Genomic DNA, 16,706 nt, shown 5'->3' on the forward strand with positions numbered 1-16,706 from the left:
AATTAACATACTATTTGTTGTGTGTGGCCTACAGACAGTTAACATACTATTTGTTGTGTGTGGCCTGCAGACAATTAACATACTATTTGTTGTGTGTGGCCTGCAGACAATTAACATACTATTTGTTGTGTGTGGCCTGCAGACAATTAACATACTATTTGTTGTGTATGGCCTACAGACAGTTAACATACTATTTGTTGTGTGTGGCCTTAATCGTACACTAACCTGGAATATTTGTTGTACATAATATTTAAGGTTGATGTTATCTACTCTCAATACAGTTAAATAACATTGAGAATGGAAATGGGGAATGCGTCAACGAGACTACAACCCGACCATAGAGCAGATGGTATTCTAACGTTACATTAGCGTTACCGTAATAGCAGATCTTTAATTGAAACAATTTTGTTTCAGTCAAATGATTTAGTGCTTGATAATTGTAAATCATTTGTCTATTGTTGATAACTATTGACTACTAATGTTCTTTTGTTTTTGATGATGTTAGGCTGCTTTCGTACTTACTTAATACCAACACAAATATCTGCTTTTATTCATACGAATCAATAGAATGAATAAATTATGACCCATTGCACAAGACTTTTGTCATGAGTTAAAATTTACTATGTCATATCTTACGAAAGAATAAAAGAATAATAACTATAAATAAATAACTGGGCACGGGACAAGATTGACTTGATCAGCCTCCTGTTTTAAATAATTTACTTACCACTGGTATTTTGTCTTTATGGGTGGCAACAAACAAGATCTTTGGAATGCCTACATATACCACCTTACAATACGTTAGAATTGAGTTAACCCAATGTTGAAGGAATACTGAAATATAAAAAAACAACAACAAAAATGAAATAAAAATTTAATACAAATAGAAACTGATATGACATAATTGATAGTGATAAAAACCAAAGAAAAACATTTTATTAGGGAGCAAATTGACAGATAATTTATTTTTGATGACGGAAATCCATTTGAAATAAAATACACCGACTGTCCCCTGCATAGCACATATTTCACCTTGGCAAGGTCCAGTGGCATTTAAAAAAAAAAAATAACCTTTTTTTTTGTTTTTTTTTACTTTTTAGGTTAAAAAAAATTAGAAAACACAGACTTGAATGCAAATGTAAAGCTATTTTAGATATATTTAATATTTCAAAGGGGCATGAATGCTTAAAAATAATTAATTGGCACTGATTTTCGAAATTATCTACAATACATTTCTAGTCTATTATTAATATAATTTTGTAATATATATCATTTATTTAGTTTAAAGGTGGTACCCAACACTTTCACTAAAATTAATTTGACTCGTTTAATTTTCATAAAATTTTAACAAAGTATTTACTTTGACCCTCTGACAAAAATATAAAAATTTCAAAATATTTGAACCAATCGTTTTATCAGAAAAATTACACTGGTTGTATAGCAGTTTGACAAACACTAATTTTGATCATTGAGAAGCTTAACATTAATATTCCCTTAACAACACAACGTAATTAAAACATTTAGCAGATTTTACAGAGTTATCTCCCTGTACTGTTAGGTACCACCTTAATGTTTTTTTTATCACTAGTATTGTTTTTGTACAGCCCTATTTATAATCAATGAATGATTTTTTTCATGAAAATTCGAAATTCAAAGTTTCCCTTGAACAACATAAACATGATCAACACAGATAACAAAGCTACGGTTACTATTCAATGGGACAGTACACTTTGCAAAAATTTAAATCACAGGTAAATTCCAACTGATTATTGGGAAAGCTTTCATTGTCTTCACAATATTAAAGTAAGTATTGGCACAGTAACCTGGACGCCTTGTTTTTACTGATGATAAAGTAGATGTTTTTTTTAACATTATAAACAATAAATGATGTTCAATATGAGTCTTTGTATTGTAACTAACATACAATACCTGCTGGGGTTGGTGTCATGTGCTGCCCTGGAAAACACAGAACATCTGGGACTACTTCATGTAATCCTTTGCTTCCGTCGAATACCACAAGAAACAAAGCTCTGAACGTCATGAAGGTTTGGTGTGTCGTATAGTAAACATACTGTCCACCAAAGTCCCAAAAAATCAGTCTTCCAACTTTCATCTTGTAGTTTCCACTTTTAAGGACTTTTTCCATTCTCTTTCTTATTTCTTCTTTTGTCATTTTTGATTTCATGTGTGTTTTTAACTCTGGTATTCTCTTGGACTCACTGTCAGATATTTGAGGTGACAAAGGTTTGGCTGCTAGGGGCTGTTGGGAGGGACCAGCGGTCATCACTTTACTATCACTTCTAACAGGGTTTGAATCTGGTAAATGTGGTTTCTTTGGTGTTTTTTCTTCTTTTCTTTCATCCTCCTCTACTGAAGTCATCAACACCTTATTGTAAACCACATCTAAAGCGTCATACGTTTCTGTAAAATAGTATATATCACTTGAATAGATAATATTAAAAAAAAAATTTTTTGGTTTAATAATGTGCTGTTGTTATACTGATACCATCAAAAGACATGCTCAAGGCCAAAAGCATTGAATGATTTTTTAGCAAAACCCTAACATATGCCTCAACAGAATAAATAAGGTCCCTATATGGATATGTCGTACTGTCTTTTTAGCAAAGACAAAAACTACCATTTTGTCTGTTTTATTCTTGTGCTTTAACTTTGAGCAGGAAATTCAGGAATGAATTTGAAGCTAGAAGCCTCAAGTATGATTTAAGTTCAGTTTAAGAAGAAGAAATATTTAAAAAAAAATTACAGACAGAACGGCAGTAGATAAACAGACGATAAACTCAAAGTTTATAGCTAACAAGCATTCTGTGAGTATTGCATGGCAATACATAGTCCCCTACCAGTTTAAAATTCATTGTATTGTAACAAAATTCTAACTTGATCTATAACTTGTCATAATGTAAACTATTTAACAAATATCAAGTCAATAAGTCTGAGGACCATTTATTAATCTGCGCTCAAGCATTAGACTGGAAAACAAATTAAACTTGATCTGTAACTTGTCATGATAAAACTATATACCAATTAACAAATCAATACCTTCAAGCATGACGAAAATTAGTGCTGAAAACTGATTATTTGAGTGAATTTTGTAAGTCAAAGGACCATAACTCTGCAAAAAATCTTCAGATCGGAACAAAATTCAAACTTGATCTGTAACTTGTCATGATAAAACTATACACCAAATAGCCAATCAATATATTCAAGCATGGAGTAGATAAATGGAGGAATGTACCCATGGGACACAGATGATGCCCCTGCTTGCATATAACGTTAGAAAGGGATATAACTCAACAACTGTAAAAGTGACGCTACCCAAATTTGTACTTGATCTGAGTTTTATGGTAATAAGTATTGTGCATAAGTTTCATAACATTTGGAGGCAAACTAAAGTTTAACTGAGAACAGACACATATATTTCAGGAATTTTTCCAATTGTAAAAGGGGCACAACTCTAGAACGGTAAAAGTGACGTCACCAAAATTAAAACTTGATCTGTGTTTTGTGGTAATAAGCATTGTGTATATAAAGTTTCATAACATTTGGTTAAGGCCATCTAAGTAAAAGAACAGAAATCAATTTTGGGATGTACGCACGTACAGACGGACAAGGGTAAAACTTAATGCCCCCTTCACAACGGCTGGGGCATAAAAAGTGTGGAAAACTGATTATCCGGACTGATCGATGGACAGGCAGACGAACAGAGTGCAACCTGAAGTTCCTTTCGACTCCGTCGGTACATAGATGCCAACCCCTTTTGAGACAATCAGTAACAAACTATCAAATTTTCCGTATTTTTGAAAAGTTTTCAGTAATCATTCAAAAACTTGCATTTACGAATAAAAATTACTGACGAGTGGTTGCAAAATGATGTGCACTAAAATTTGTCGTTCAACATGTTGTCTGTAGTATGAATTCCATTCATTAATTGTTCAGATGTTCTCGAATCGTACATTTTCGTTTTGTCAAGGAAAAGTAGAGAAAGGGGGAAAGCTACTTCATAAAATGCAAGCTTTCCTCTTCGGAAGTCAGTTAGTTCCCATCAATAGGTTGATAACTCCCGAGAAACCGGAAACATTACATTGTCGTTTTCTAAATACCGGACCATGACGGAAAAGTAATGATAAAAATCCGCGATTTACAAAATTGAACGGCGATGATTGGGAATCCGTAACTATTCGACTTTGACCGTAATAGCGTAGTTTGTATCGCAAAATCGGAAAAACTACGGAAAAATCGTAATGGTTGGCATCTATGTCGGTAGGGTACTAATAAAGAGCTATGCAATGAGTACATTATAGTATATCCTTTTGAACTTGCTGTAAGAATCAAATATTTTATGCAGAAGTTTTTTTGTTTTTTGATCAGAAGTCCGTATAACGGCCCTGTAGAAAAAAAATGCACAACAATATCTTAAGACGGTTAAGGCATATAAAAATTGCCAAAAATATGACCATTAACATGATAAAAGGACAATATCTCAGAATATTAGACTAGAATTTTGTTTAAATCATAAGAGACACTACATTCACCAATCCCAACAATAGTGTTATTGAATTCGTATTACCGTTAAATTCGTTCAATAAGCCGCAGGTTTTTTCTATGTCTTTGTCTTTTCAAGTTATAAAGATTCTGAAGCTAATAGAGAGGTGGAAGAAACCAAAGAGGAATTCAAATATAAATGAAAAGTTTTAATGTTGTAGATATTCTTACCTGGATCAATATAAATCCAGCTTCTAGTCTCAACATCAAGGCCACAGCGACCTTCTAGTAGGGAAATCCCATCGGTAGGATGTCTTCCTTCTGGGACGACATCACCAGCTAAGAGCTTGACAAGACTCGATTTTCCGACCGCGAACTGGCCTGTTACCATACAGCGCATGTCATAGGAAACATACGTTCCACTGCCAAGTAACCTGTTTAACATAGTGGACTTTGTCTGTGTGTGGATTGGATCTGTAATTATAACTTTTTCTATAAAAATATCATTAAGTCTAAGTTTAATAAAGATTTGTTAACCAATTTAAAAGTTTGTTTTCAATATTTTTCATTAACAAACCATTAAAAGTGTATGTCAAACATGGATTGATTGTTGTTTGTATAACGTCCAGTTATCTATAAGGTCACGTGATCCCAAGTGTCTACGACTTACGGTTTCTGATTTAGAGTGCCAACTATCTTTGTTTAATTTTTAAAAAGGCATAACTTAACCAAGGAGTCTTTGAATCTTTTCGGTTTAAATAAATCAAAGTCACAGGGTGAGTTCTTGAACAAAATTCACTCATCGGTTTTGGTCTTCCTATGACAGTTAAGGCATTTATTTACTAACAAGATTTTTTGGTTTGGGTTTTGGTCAGATAACTCTGGACTGACAAAATTTTGAGACTCACAGGGTGAGATCCAGATAGGTATTTGTGATAACATTATTAAGTATGAACCTGATTGTGATGTCTTACGGAGGGAAATTGTGTCAAAGTTTGGCAGCAGAATGTTAACAATAAGAAGAAATACAGTAAGGTATTTCCCTTTTGGAAAAGCATAGACCTTATCAATATTAACTTTTATAGTCAATTCTAATAATCAATATTAATATATACTGGAATTATTCGGTGAAAACTCTTCAAACTATTGACGATTGACTTGTATTAACCTGACTTTGTATATGCACAATTGAATACAAGAAGTGGATAAAACCAGGTGTCAAGTGTGTCAAGCCTCAAACTTGTATGACAGTAGTCACAATTGAATACAAGAAGTGAAGGGAACCAGGTGTCAACTGTGTCACGCCTCAAACTAATGACAGTAATCACAATTGAATACAAGAAGTGGAGGGAATCAGGTGTCAAGTGTGTCAAGCCTCATACTTGTATGACAGTAGTCACAATTGAATACAAGAAGAGGAGGGAACCAGGTGTCAAGTGTGTCAAGCCTCAAACTTGTATGACAGTAGTCATAATTAAATAAAAGAAGTGGAGGGAACCAGGTGTCAAGTGTGTCAAGCCTCAAACATGTATGACAGTAATCACAATTGAATACAAGAAGTGATGGGAACCAGCTGTCAAGTGTGTCAAGCCTCAAACTTGTATGACAGTAGTCATAATTGAATACAAGAAGTGGAGGAAACCAGGTGTCAAGTGTGACACGCCTCAAACTTATATGACAGTAATCACAATTGAATACAAGAAGTGGAGGGAACCAGTTGTCAAGTGTGTCAAGCCTCAAACTTGTATGACATTAATTACAATTGAATACAAGAAGTGGACGGAACCAGGTGTCAAGTGTGTCAAGCCTCAAACTTGTATGACAGTAATCACAATTGAATACAAGAAGTGGAGGGAACCAGGTGTCAAGTGTGTGAAGCCTCAAACTTGTATGACAGTAATCACAATTGAATACAAGAAGTGGAGGGAACCAGGTGTCAAGTGTGTCAAGCCTCAAACTTGTATGACAGTAATCACAATTGAATACAAGAAGTGGAGGGAACCAGGTGTCAAGTGTGTGAAGCCTCAAACTTGTACGATAGTAATCACAATTGAATACAAAAAGTGGAGGGAACCAGTTGTCAAGTGTGTCAAGCCTCAAACTTGTATGACAGTAGTCATAATTGAAAACAAGAAGTGGAGGAAACCAGGTGTCAAGTGTGACACGCCTCAAACTTATATGACAGTTATCACAATTGAATACAAGAAGTGGAGGGAACTAGTTGTCAAGTGTGTCAAGCCTCAAACTTGTATGACATTAATTACAATTGAATACAAGAAGTGGAGGGAACCAGGTGTCAAGTCTCAAACTTGTATGACAGTAGTCACAATTGAATACAAGAAGTGGAGGGAACCAGGTGTCAAGTGTGTCAAGCCTCAAACTTGTATGACAGTAATCACAATTGAATACAAGAAGTGGAGGGAACCAGGTGTCAAGTGTGTCACGCCTTAAACTTATATGACAGTAATCACAATTGAATACAAGAGGTGGAGGGAACCAGTTGTCAAGTGTGTCAAGCCTCAAACTTGTATGACAGAAGTCACAATTAAATACAAGAAGTGGAGGGAACCAGGTGTAAAGTGTGTCAAGCCTCAAACTTGTATGACAGTAGTCATAATTGAATACAAGAAGTGGAGGGAACCAGGTGTCAAGTGTATCAAGCCTCAAACTTGTATGACAGTAGTCACAATTGAATACCAGAAGTGGAGGGAACCAGGTGTCAAGTGTGTCAAGCCTCAAACTTGTATGACAGTAGTCATTATTGAATACAAGAAGTGGAGGGAACCAGTTGTCAAGTGTGTCAAGCCTCAAACTTGTATGACATTAATTACAATTGAATACAAGAAGTGGACGGAACCAGGTGTCAAGTGTGTCAAGCCTCAAACTTGTATGACAGTAATCACAATTGAATACAAGAAGTGGAGGGAACCAGGTGTCAAGTGTGTGAAGCCTCAAACTTGTATGACAGTAATCACAATTGAATACAAGAAGTGGAGGGAACCAGGTGTCAAGTGTGTCAAGCCTCAAACTTGTATGACAGTAATCACAATTGAATACAAGAAGTGGAGGGAACCAGGTGTCAAGTGTGTGAAGCCTCAAACTTGTACGATAGTAATCACAATTGAATACAAAAAGTGGAGGGAACCAGTTGTCAAGTGTGTCAAGCCTCAAACTTGTATGACAGTAGTCATAATTGAAAACAAGAAGTGGAGGAAACCAGGTGTCAAGTGTGACACGCCTCAAACTTATATGACAGTTATCACAATTGAATACAAGAAGTGGAGGGAACTAGTTGTCAAGTGTGTCAAGCCTCAAACTTGTATGACATTAATTACAATTGAATACAAGAAGTGGAGGGAACCAGGTGTCAAGTCTCAAACTTGTATGACAGTAGTCACAATTGAATACAAGAAGTGGAGGGAACCAGGTGTCAAGTGTGTCAAGCCTCAAACTTGTATGACAGTAATCACAATTGAATACAAGAAGTGGAGGGAACCAGGTGTCAAGTGTGTCACGCCTTAAACTTATATGACAGTAATCACAATTGAATACAAGAGGTGGAGGGAACCAGTTGTCAAGTGTGTCAAGCCTCAAACTTGTATGACAGAAGTCACAATTAAATACAAGAAGTGGAGGGAACCAGGTGTAAAGTGTGTCAAGCCTCAAACTTGTATGACAGTAGTCATAATTGAATACAAGAAGTGGAGGGAACCAGGTGTCAAGTGTATCAAGCCTCAAACTTGTATGACAGTAGTCACAATTGAATACCAGAAGTGGAGGGAACCAGGTGTCAAGTGTGTCAAGCCTCAAACTTGTATGACAGTAGTCATTATTGAATACAAGAAGTGGAGGGAACCAGTTGTCAAGTGTGTCAAGCCTCAAACTTGTATGGCAGTAATCACAATTGAATACAAGAAGTGGAGGGAACCAGGTGTCAAGTCTCAAACTTGTATGACAGTAATCACAATTGAATACAAGAAGTGGAGGGAACCAGGTGTCAAGTGTGTCAAGCCTCAAACTTGTATGGCAGTAATCACAATTGAATACAAGAAGTGGAGGAACCAGGTGTCAAGTGGGTCAAGCCTCAAACTTGTATGGCAGTAATCACAATTGAATACAAGAAGTGGAGGGAAACAGGTGTAAAGTGTGTCAAGCCTCAAACTTGTATGACAGTAGTCACAATTGAATACAAGAAGTGAAGGGAACCAGTTGTCAAGTGTGTCAAGCCTCAAACTTGTATGGCAGTAATCACAATTGAATACAAGAAGTGGAGGGAACCAAGTGTCAAGTGTGTCAAGCCTCAAACTTGTATGACAGTAGTCACAATTGAATACAAGAAGTGGAGGGAACCAGGTGTTAAGTGTGTCAAGCCTCAAACTTGTATGGCAGTAATCACAATTGAATACAAGAAGTGGAGGGAACCAAGTGTCAAGTGTGTCAAGCCTCAAACTTGTATGGCAGTAATCACAATTTTCACAAGTGGAGGGAACCAGGTGTAAAGTGTGTCAAGCCTCAAACTTGTATGACAGTAATCACAATTGAATGCAAGAAAAGGAGGGAACCAGGTGTCAAGTGTGTCAAGCCTCAAACATATATGACAGTAATCACAATTGAATAGAAGAAGTAGAGGGAACCAGGTGTCAAGTGTGTCAAGCCTCAAACTTATATGACAGTAATCACAATTGAATACAAGAAGTGGAGGGAACCAGGTGTCAAGTGTGTCAAGCCTCAAACTAATATGACAGTAATCACAATTGAATACAAGAAGTGGAGGGAACCAGGTGTCAAGCCTCATACTTGTATGGCAGTAATCACAATTTTACACAAGTGGAGGGAACCAGGTGTCAAGTGTGTCAAGCCTCAAACTTGTATGGCAGTAATCACAATTGAATACAAGAAGTGGAGGGAACCAGGTGTCAAGTCTCAAACTTGTATGACAGTAATCACAATTGAATACAAGAAGTGGAGGGAACCAGTTGTCAAATGTGTCTAGCCTCAAACTTGTATGGCAGTAATCACAATTGAATACAAGAAGTGGAGGGAACCAGGTGTCAAGTCTCAAACTTGTGTGACAGTAATCACAATTGAATACAAGAAGTGGAGATAACCAAGTGTCAAGTGTGTCAAGCCTCAAACTTGTATGACAGTAGTCACAATTGAATACAAGAAGTGGAGGGAACCAGGTGTTAAGTGTGTCAAGCCTCAAACTTGTATGGCAGTAATCACAATTGAATACAAGAAGTGGAGGGAACCAAGTGTCAAGTGTCTCAAGCCTCAAACTTGTATGACAGTAGTCACAATTGAATACAAGAAGTGGAGGGAACCAGGTGTCAAGTGTGTCACGCCTTAAACTTATATGACAGTAATCACAATTGAATACAAGAGGTGGAGGGAACCAGTTGTCAAGTGTGTCAAGCCTCAAACTTGTATGACAGAAGTCACAATTAAATACAAGAAGTGGAGGGAACCAGGTGTAAAGTGTGTCAAGCCTCAAACTTGTATGACAGTAGTCATAATTGAATACAAGAAGTGGAGGGAACCAGGTGTCAAGTGTGTCAAGCCTCAAACTTGTATGACAGTAGTCACAATTGAATACCAGAAGTGGAGGGAACCAGGTGTCAAGTGTGTCAAGCCTCAAACTTGTATGACAGTAGTCACTATTGAATACAAGAAGTGGAGGGAACCAGGTGTCAAGTGTGTCAAGCCTCAAACATATATGACAGTAATCACAATTGAATACAAGAAGTGGAGGGAACCAGGTGTCAAGTCTCAAACTTGTATGAAAGTAATCACAATTGAATACAAGAAGTGGAGGGAACCAGGTGTCAAGTGTGTCAAGCCTCAAACTTGTATGGCAGTAATCACAATTGAATACAAGAAGTGGAGGAACCAGGTGTCAAGTGTGTCAAGCCTCAAACTTGTATGGCAGTAATCACAATTGAATACAAGAAGTGGAGGGAAACAGGTGTAAAGTGTGTCAAGCCTCAAACTTGTATGAAAGTAGTCACAATTGAATACAAGAAGTGGAGGGAACCAGTTGTCAAGTGTGTCAAGCCTCAAACATGTATGGCAGTAATCACAATTGAATACAAGAAGTGGAGGGAACCAAGTGTCAAGTGTGTCAAGCCTCAAACTTGTATGACAGTAGTCTCAATTGAATACAAGAAGTGGAGGGAACCAGGTGTTAAGTGTGTCAAGCCTCAAACTTGTATGGCAGTAATCACAATTTTCACAAGTGGAGGGAACCAGGTGTAAAGTGTGTCAAGCCTCAAACTTGTATGACAGTAATCACAATTGAATACAAGAAAAAGAGGGAACCAGGTGTCAAGTGTGTCAAGCCTCAAACATATATGACAGTAATCACAATTGAATAGAAGAAGTGGAGGGAACCAGGTGTCAAGTGTGTCAAGCCTCAAACTTATATGACAGTAATCACAATTGAATACAAGAAGTGGAGGGAACCAGGTGTCAAGTGTGTCAAGCCTCAAACTAATATGACAGTAATCACAATTGAATACAAGAAGTGGAGGGAACCAGGTGTCAAGCCTCATACTTGTATGGCAGTAATCACAATTTTACACAAGTGGAGGGAACCAGGTGTCAAGTGTGTCAAGCCTCAAACTTGTATGGCAGTAATCACAATTGAATACAAGAAGTGGAGGGAACCAGGTGTCAAGTATCAAACTTGTATGACAGTAATCACAATTGAATACAAGAAGTGGAGGGAACCAGTTGTCAAGTGTGTCAAGCCTCAAACTTGTATGGCAGTAATCACAATTGAATACAAGTGGAGGGAACCAGGTGTCAAGTCTCAAACTTGTATGACAGTAATCACAATTGAATACAAGAAGTGGAGGGAACCAAGTGTCAAGTGTGTCAAGCCTCAAACTTGTATGACAGTAGTCACAATTGAATACAAGAAGTGGAGGGAACCAGGTGTTAAGTGTGTCAAGCCTCAAACTTGTATGGCAGTAATCACAATTGAATACAAGAAGTGGAGGGAACCAAGTGTCAAGTGTGTCAAGCCTCAAACTTGTATGACAGTAGTCACAATTGAATACAAGAAGTGGAGGGAACCAGGTGTTAAGTGTGTCAAGCCTCAAACTTGTATGAAAGTAATCACAATTGAATACAAGAAGTGGAGGGAACCAGGTGTCAAGTGTGTCAAGCCTCAAACTTGTATGGCAGTAATCACAATTGAATACAAGAAGTGGAGGAACCAGGTGTCAAGTGTGTCAAGCCTCAAACTTGTATGGCAGTAATCACAATTGAATACAAGAAGTGGAGGGAAACAGGTGTAAAGTGTGTCAAGCCTCAAACTTGTATGAAAGTAGTCACAATTGAATACAAGAAGTGGAGGGAACCAGTTGTCAAGTGTGTCAAGCCTCAAACTTGTATGGCAGTAATCACAATTGAATACAAGAAGTGGAGGGAACCAAGTGTCAAGTGTGTCAAGCCTCAAACTTGTATGACAGTAGTCACAATTGAATACAAGAAGTGGAGGGAACCAGGTGTTAAGTGTGTCAAGCCTCAAACTTGTATGGCAGTTATCACAATTGAATACAAGAAGTGGAGGGAACCAAGTGTCAAGTGTGTCAAGCCTCAAACTTGTATGACAGTAGTCACAATTGAATACAAGAAGTGGAGGGAACCAGGTGTTAAGTGTGTCAAGCCTCAAACTTGTATGGCAGTTATCACAATTGAATACAAGAAGTGGAGGGAACCAGGTGTCAAGTGTGTCAAGCCTCAAACTAATATGACAGTAATCACAATTGAATACAAGAAGTGGAGGGAACCAGGTGTCAAGCCTCATACTTGTATGGCAGTAATCACTATTTTACGCAAGTGGAGGGAACCAGGTGTCAAGTGTGTCAAGCCTCAAACTTGTATGACAGTAATCACAATTGAATACAAGAAGTGGAGGGAAACAGGTGTAAAGTGTGTCAAGCTTCAAACTTGTATGACAGTAGTCATAATTGAATACAAGAATTGGAGCGAACCAGGTGTCAAGTGTGTCAAGCTTCAAACTTGTATGACAGTAGTCACAATTGAATACAAGAAGTGGAGGGAACCAGGTGTCAAGTGTGTCAAGCCTCAAACTTGTATGACAGTAGTCACAATTGAATACAAGAAGTGGAGAAAACCAGGTGTTAAGTGTGTCAAGCCTCAAACTTGTATGGCAGTAATCACAATTTTTCACAAGTGGAGGGAACCAGGTGTCAAGTGTGTCAAGCCTCAAACATGTATGACAGTAGTCAGAATTGAATACAAGAAAAGGAGGGAACCAGGTGTCAAGTGTGTCAAGCCTCAAACTTATATGACAGTAATCACAATTGAATAGAAGAAGTGGAGGGAACCAGGTGTCAAGTGTGTCAAGCCTCAAACTTGTATGACAGTAATCACAATTGAATAGAAGAAGTGGAGGGAACCAGGTGTCAAGTGTGTCAAGCCTCAAACTTGTAGGACAGTCAGTGGCGGATCCAGCCATTTTAAAAAGGGGGGTTTCCAACCCAGAGTAAAGGGGGGGGGGGGGGGGGGTTCCAACTATATGCTCCCATTCAAATGCATTGATTGGCAAAAAAAAGGGTGGGTTCCAACCCCCGGAACTCCCCTCCCCCCTGGATATGCCACTGAGAGTAATCACAATTCCATTTAACATGTTTAATGATGTATCTATGGAGTCAATGCCTCCAAACTTACATCATGTACATAGCTGTGTATTAATAACTCTTATACATATGTGGCCAACAAAAAAAATGCTTCTCTAATTAATTTAAACTTTTACTTTCAATTCTGACATTTTGTACTAAAATTCATTGTGTTGTTTAATTATTTATTCTATATTTTGGTTTCTATTTACATTTCTTATCCATTACTTTTAATCAACATGTTTTGATGTGTTAATTTGAAATCCTCAATTTGTAGATTGGGCCTAAATTAAAATATTGTTTGTTTGCCCTTTTCCGACCCTATGTTTTGAAACAGGGTAGGTAGGTAGGTAAAATATTTTATTTTTTTTTCCCAAAAAATAACTTAGCTCGGTACATTTTTTGTCATGGGTAGGCAGGTAGGTATAATATTATATTTTATAGATACAAAATCTGCATGATGTCATTTTTGTCTGTATTGCTTTTGTTTAAGTATGCTTGTGCTAATAAGTTTCTAGGACTATTAGTATAATAGTCCCAAATTTTGAAAAAAAAATATCATGTAGAATGTGCACTACATTTTTTTTCAAATTTCAAAATATGGGCCTTTGCGGCATATTTTAAACGTTTACATACCTGGAATTTTTAAGAATTTTAACTTGCACTAAGCATGTAGTACTATGTACCTTGAACGCTTACCTAGACCTAAAGTTTTTCTGTAAGCAGGTAAGAGATAACTTTGTTCTGGTAAAATATGTCCAGGCAGAAATACATTGTACATTACTAGTAGAAAAAGTCCCTAGAGTGTTTAAATTTTTGTGTGTGCCTGTGTTTCCAATAAAAATGCTACAAGACTTGAAACTCAATTGTCACGTATTTTACACCGCATTTATAAATGATCTGTATGGAAAAACTTGGCGATTTTACTGCCAAATATTCTCCCCTTTACAGACCTTTGGTTCATGTCAGATATAAATCAGAATATATCAAAGCTGGTCGAAGGCATCATTAACATAATCATCCTAATCTACGGACCACCAAAGGCCATCCCTACATAGGATACAAAGTCTGTTTACAAAATATTTTGAACACACGTTGATAATTTAGTATTGGACGAACTTTTTTTGAATGAACCCTGCTCTTCATGTATAAAGACACAGAGTAACGTTTGTTAAATCATGATTTCAAAGCTTTCAACATCGATTTCAAACAGATGCTTTGAAACTCCAAATGCAAGTGTTCATTCATGTCAAACGCTCATGTGATACCAAACAGACTAGACCTTATACAGGAAAGATAAAACCTGAGAATTCCGGTAAAAAAGTTTTGAGCGGGAAATACAAATATAAGATTTTTGGTAGGAACAAAAAATAAAATAAAATAAAATCTTGCTGGTAAACACAAATAAAAGATTTTCAGGCGGAACGAATTTATAGGGTCGGTCGGTAAAGGGCAAACAAACAATATCTTAATTTAAGCCTTGCGTGACATATTTTAATTTGTTACCTAATAAGGGACCATTTACAATATTAAACTAGAGGCTCTCAAGAGCCTGTGTCGCTCACCTTGGTCTATGTGCATATTAAACAATAGACACAGATAAATTCATGACATAATTGTGTTTTGGTGATGGTGATGTGTTTGTAGATCGTACTTTACTGAACATTCTTGTTGCTACAATTATCTCACTTTACTGAACATTCTTGTTGCTACAATTATCTCTATCTATAATGAACTTGGCCCAGTAATTACAGTGGAAAATATTTTCTAAAAATTTTCAAAAATTTATGAAAAATGCTAAAAATTAACTATAAAGGGCAATAACTCCTTAAGGGGTCAATTGACTATTTTGGTCATGAAACTTATTTGTAGATCTTGTTTTGCTGAACATTATTGCTGTTTACAATTTATCTCTATCTATAATAATATTCAAGATAATAACCAACAAGAATGTGTCCATAGTACACGAATGCCCCACTCGCACTATCATTTTCTATGTTCAGTGGACCATGAAATTGGGGTAAAAACTATAATTTGGCATTAAAATTAGAAAGATCATATCATGGGAACAAGTGTACTAAGCTTCAAGTTGATTGGACTTCAACTTCTTCAAATAAAATTGAGAATGGAAATGGGGAATGTGTCAAAGAGACAACAACCCGACCAAATAAAAAACAACAGCAGAAGGTCACCAACAGGTCTTCAATGTAGCGAGAAATTCCCGCACCCGGAGGCGTCCTTCAGCTGGCCCCTAAACAAATATATACTAGTTCAGTGATAATGAACTACCTTGACCAAAAACTTTAACCTGAAGCGGACGGACGAACGGAGGCACAGACGGACGGCTGAACAGAGGCACAGACCAGAAAACATAATGCCCCTCTACTATCGTAGGTGGGGCATAAAACAGCAAACTTTCCTTAACAAGTGAAACTGTGAGACACTGCTCACTGATGATACCCCCCCCCCGCAAGTGGATAATTTTAATAGTGTAAAAATATGCAAGTGTTCGGTAAACAGGAAGTTGTTGAGGGATGAATCTGAAAACGCATCACACGGTATAGCTGACTTGTATAAATCCTGAAACCAAATTTCAGAAATCCTTGTATTGTAGTTCCTGAGAAAAATGTGACGGAAATTTTCAACTTGGTTATCATGTGTAAAATAGTACAAGTGTTCGGTAAACAGGAAGTTGTTGAGTGATGAATCTGAAAACGCATCATACGGTATAGCATACTTATATAAACCTTGAAACAAAATTTCAGAAATCCTTGTATTGCAGTTCCTGAGAAAAATGTGACGGAAATTTTCAAATTGGTTATCACATGTAAAATAATACAAGTGTTCGGTAAACAGGAAGTTGTCGAGTGATGAATCTGAAAACGCATTTTACGGTATAGCTGACTTGTATAAATCCTGAAACCAAATTTCAGAAATCCTTGTATTGTAGTTCTTGAGAAAAATGTGACGGAAATTTTCAACTTGGTTATCATGTGTAAAATAGTACAAGTGTTCGGTAAACAGGAAGTTGTTGAGTGATGAATCTGAAAACGCATCACATGGTATAGCATACTTATATAAACCTTGAAACAAAATTTCAGAAATCCTTGTATTGTAGTTCCTGAGAAAAATGTGACGAAAATTTTCAACTTGGTTATCATGTGTAAAATAATACAAGTGTTCGGTAAACAGGAAGTTGTCGAGTGATAAATCTGAAAACGCATCACATGGTATAGCTGACTTGTATAAATCCTGAAACCAAATTTCAGAAATCCTTGTATTGTAGTTCCTGAGAAAAATGTGACGAAAATTTTCAACTTGGTTATCATGTGTAAAATAATACAAGTGTTCGGTAAACAGGAAGTTGTCAAGTGATGAATCTGAAAAAGCATCAAACGGTGTAGCAGACTTATATAAACCCTGAAACCAAATTTCAGAAATCCTTATACTGTAGTTCCTGAGAAAAATGCGACGAAAAATATTCATGGGACGAACGGACGGACGGACTGAAGGAAGGACAGACAGAGGTAAAACAGTATACCCCCTTTTTTGAAAGTG

The 16,706-nt window shown here is 36.8% G+C and overlaps 1 protein-coding gene across 3 annotated transcripts in view; it reads right to left on the reverse strand.

Moving 5' to 3' along the window:
- Nucleotides 1-16,706, reverse strand: part of LOC139498980 (uncharacterized) — a 101,336-nt gene that overhangs the window by 16,089 nt on the left and 68,541 nt on the right. For all 3 annotated transcript variants that reach the window (XM_071287625.1, XM_071287624.1, XM_071287627.1), the window contains 3 exons: nt 4,732-4,974; nt 1,930-2,421; nt 728-834 (listed from right to left, as the gene is read on the reverse strand). In XM_071287625.1, coding sequence (XP_071143726.1) covers nt 728-834; nt 1,930-2,421; nt 4,732-4,974 — 842 coding nt within the window. The remainder of the gene's footprint in view (nt 1-727; nt 835-1,929; nt 2,422-4,731; nt 4,975-16,706) is intronic.

This window comes from Mytilus edulis, chromosome 12, assembly GCF_963676685.1.
Source record: "Mytilus edulis chromosome 12, xbMytEdul2.2, whole genome shotgun sequence".
Classification (NCBI taxonomy): domain Eukaryota; kingdom Metazoa; phylum Mollusca; class Bivalvia; order Mytilida; family Mytilidae; genus Mytilus; species Mytilus edulis.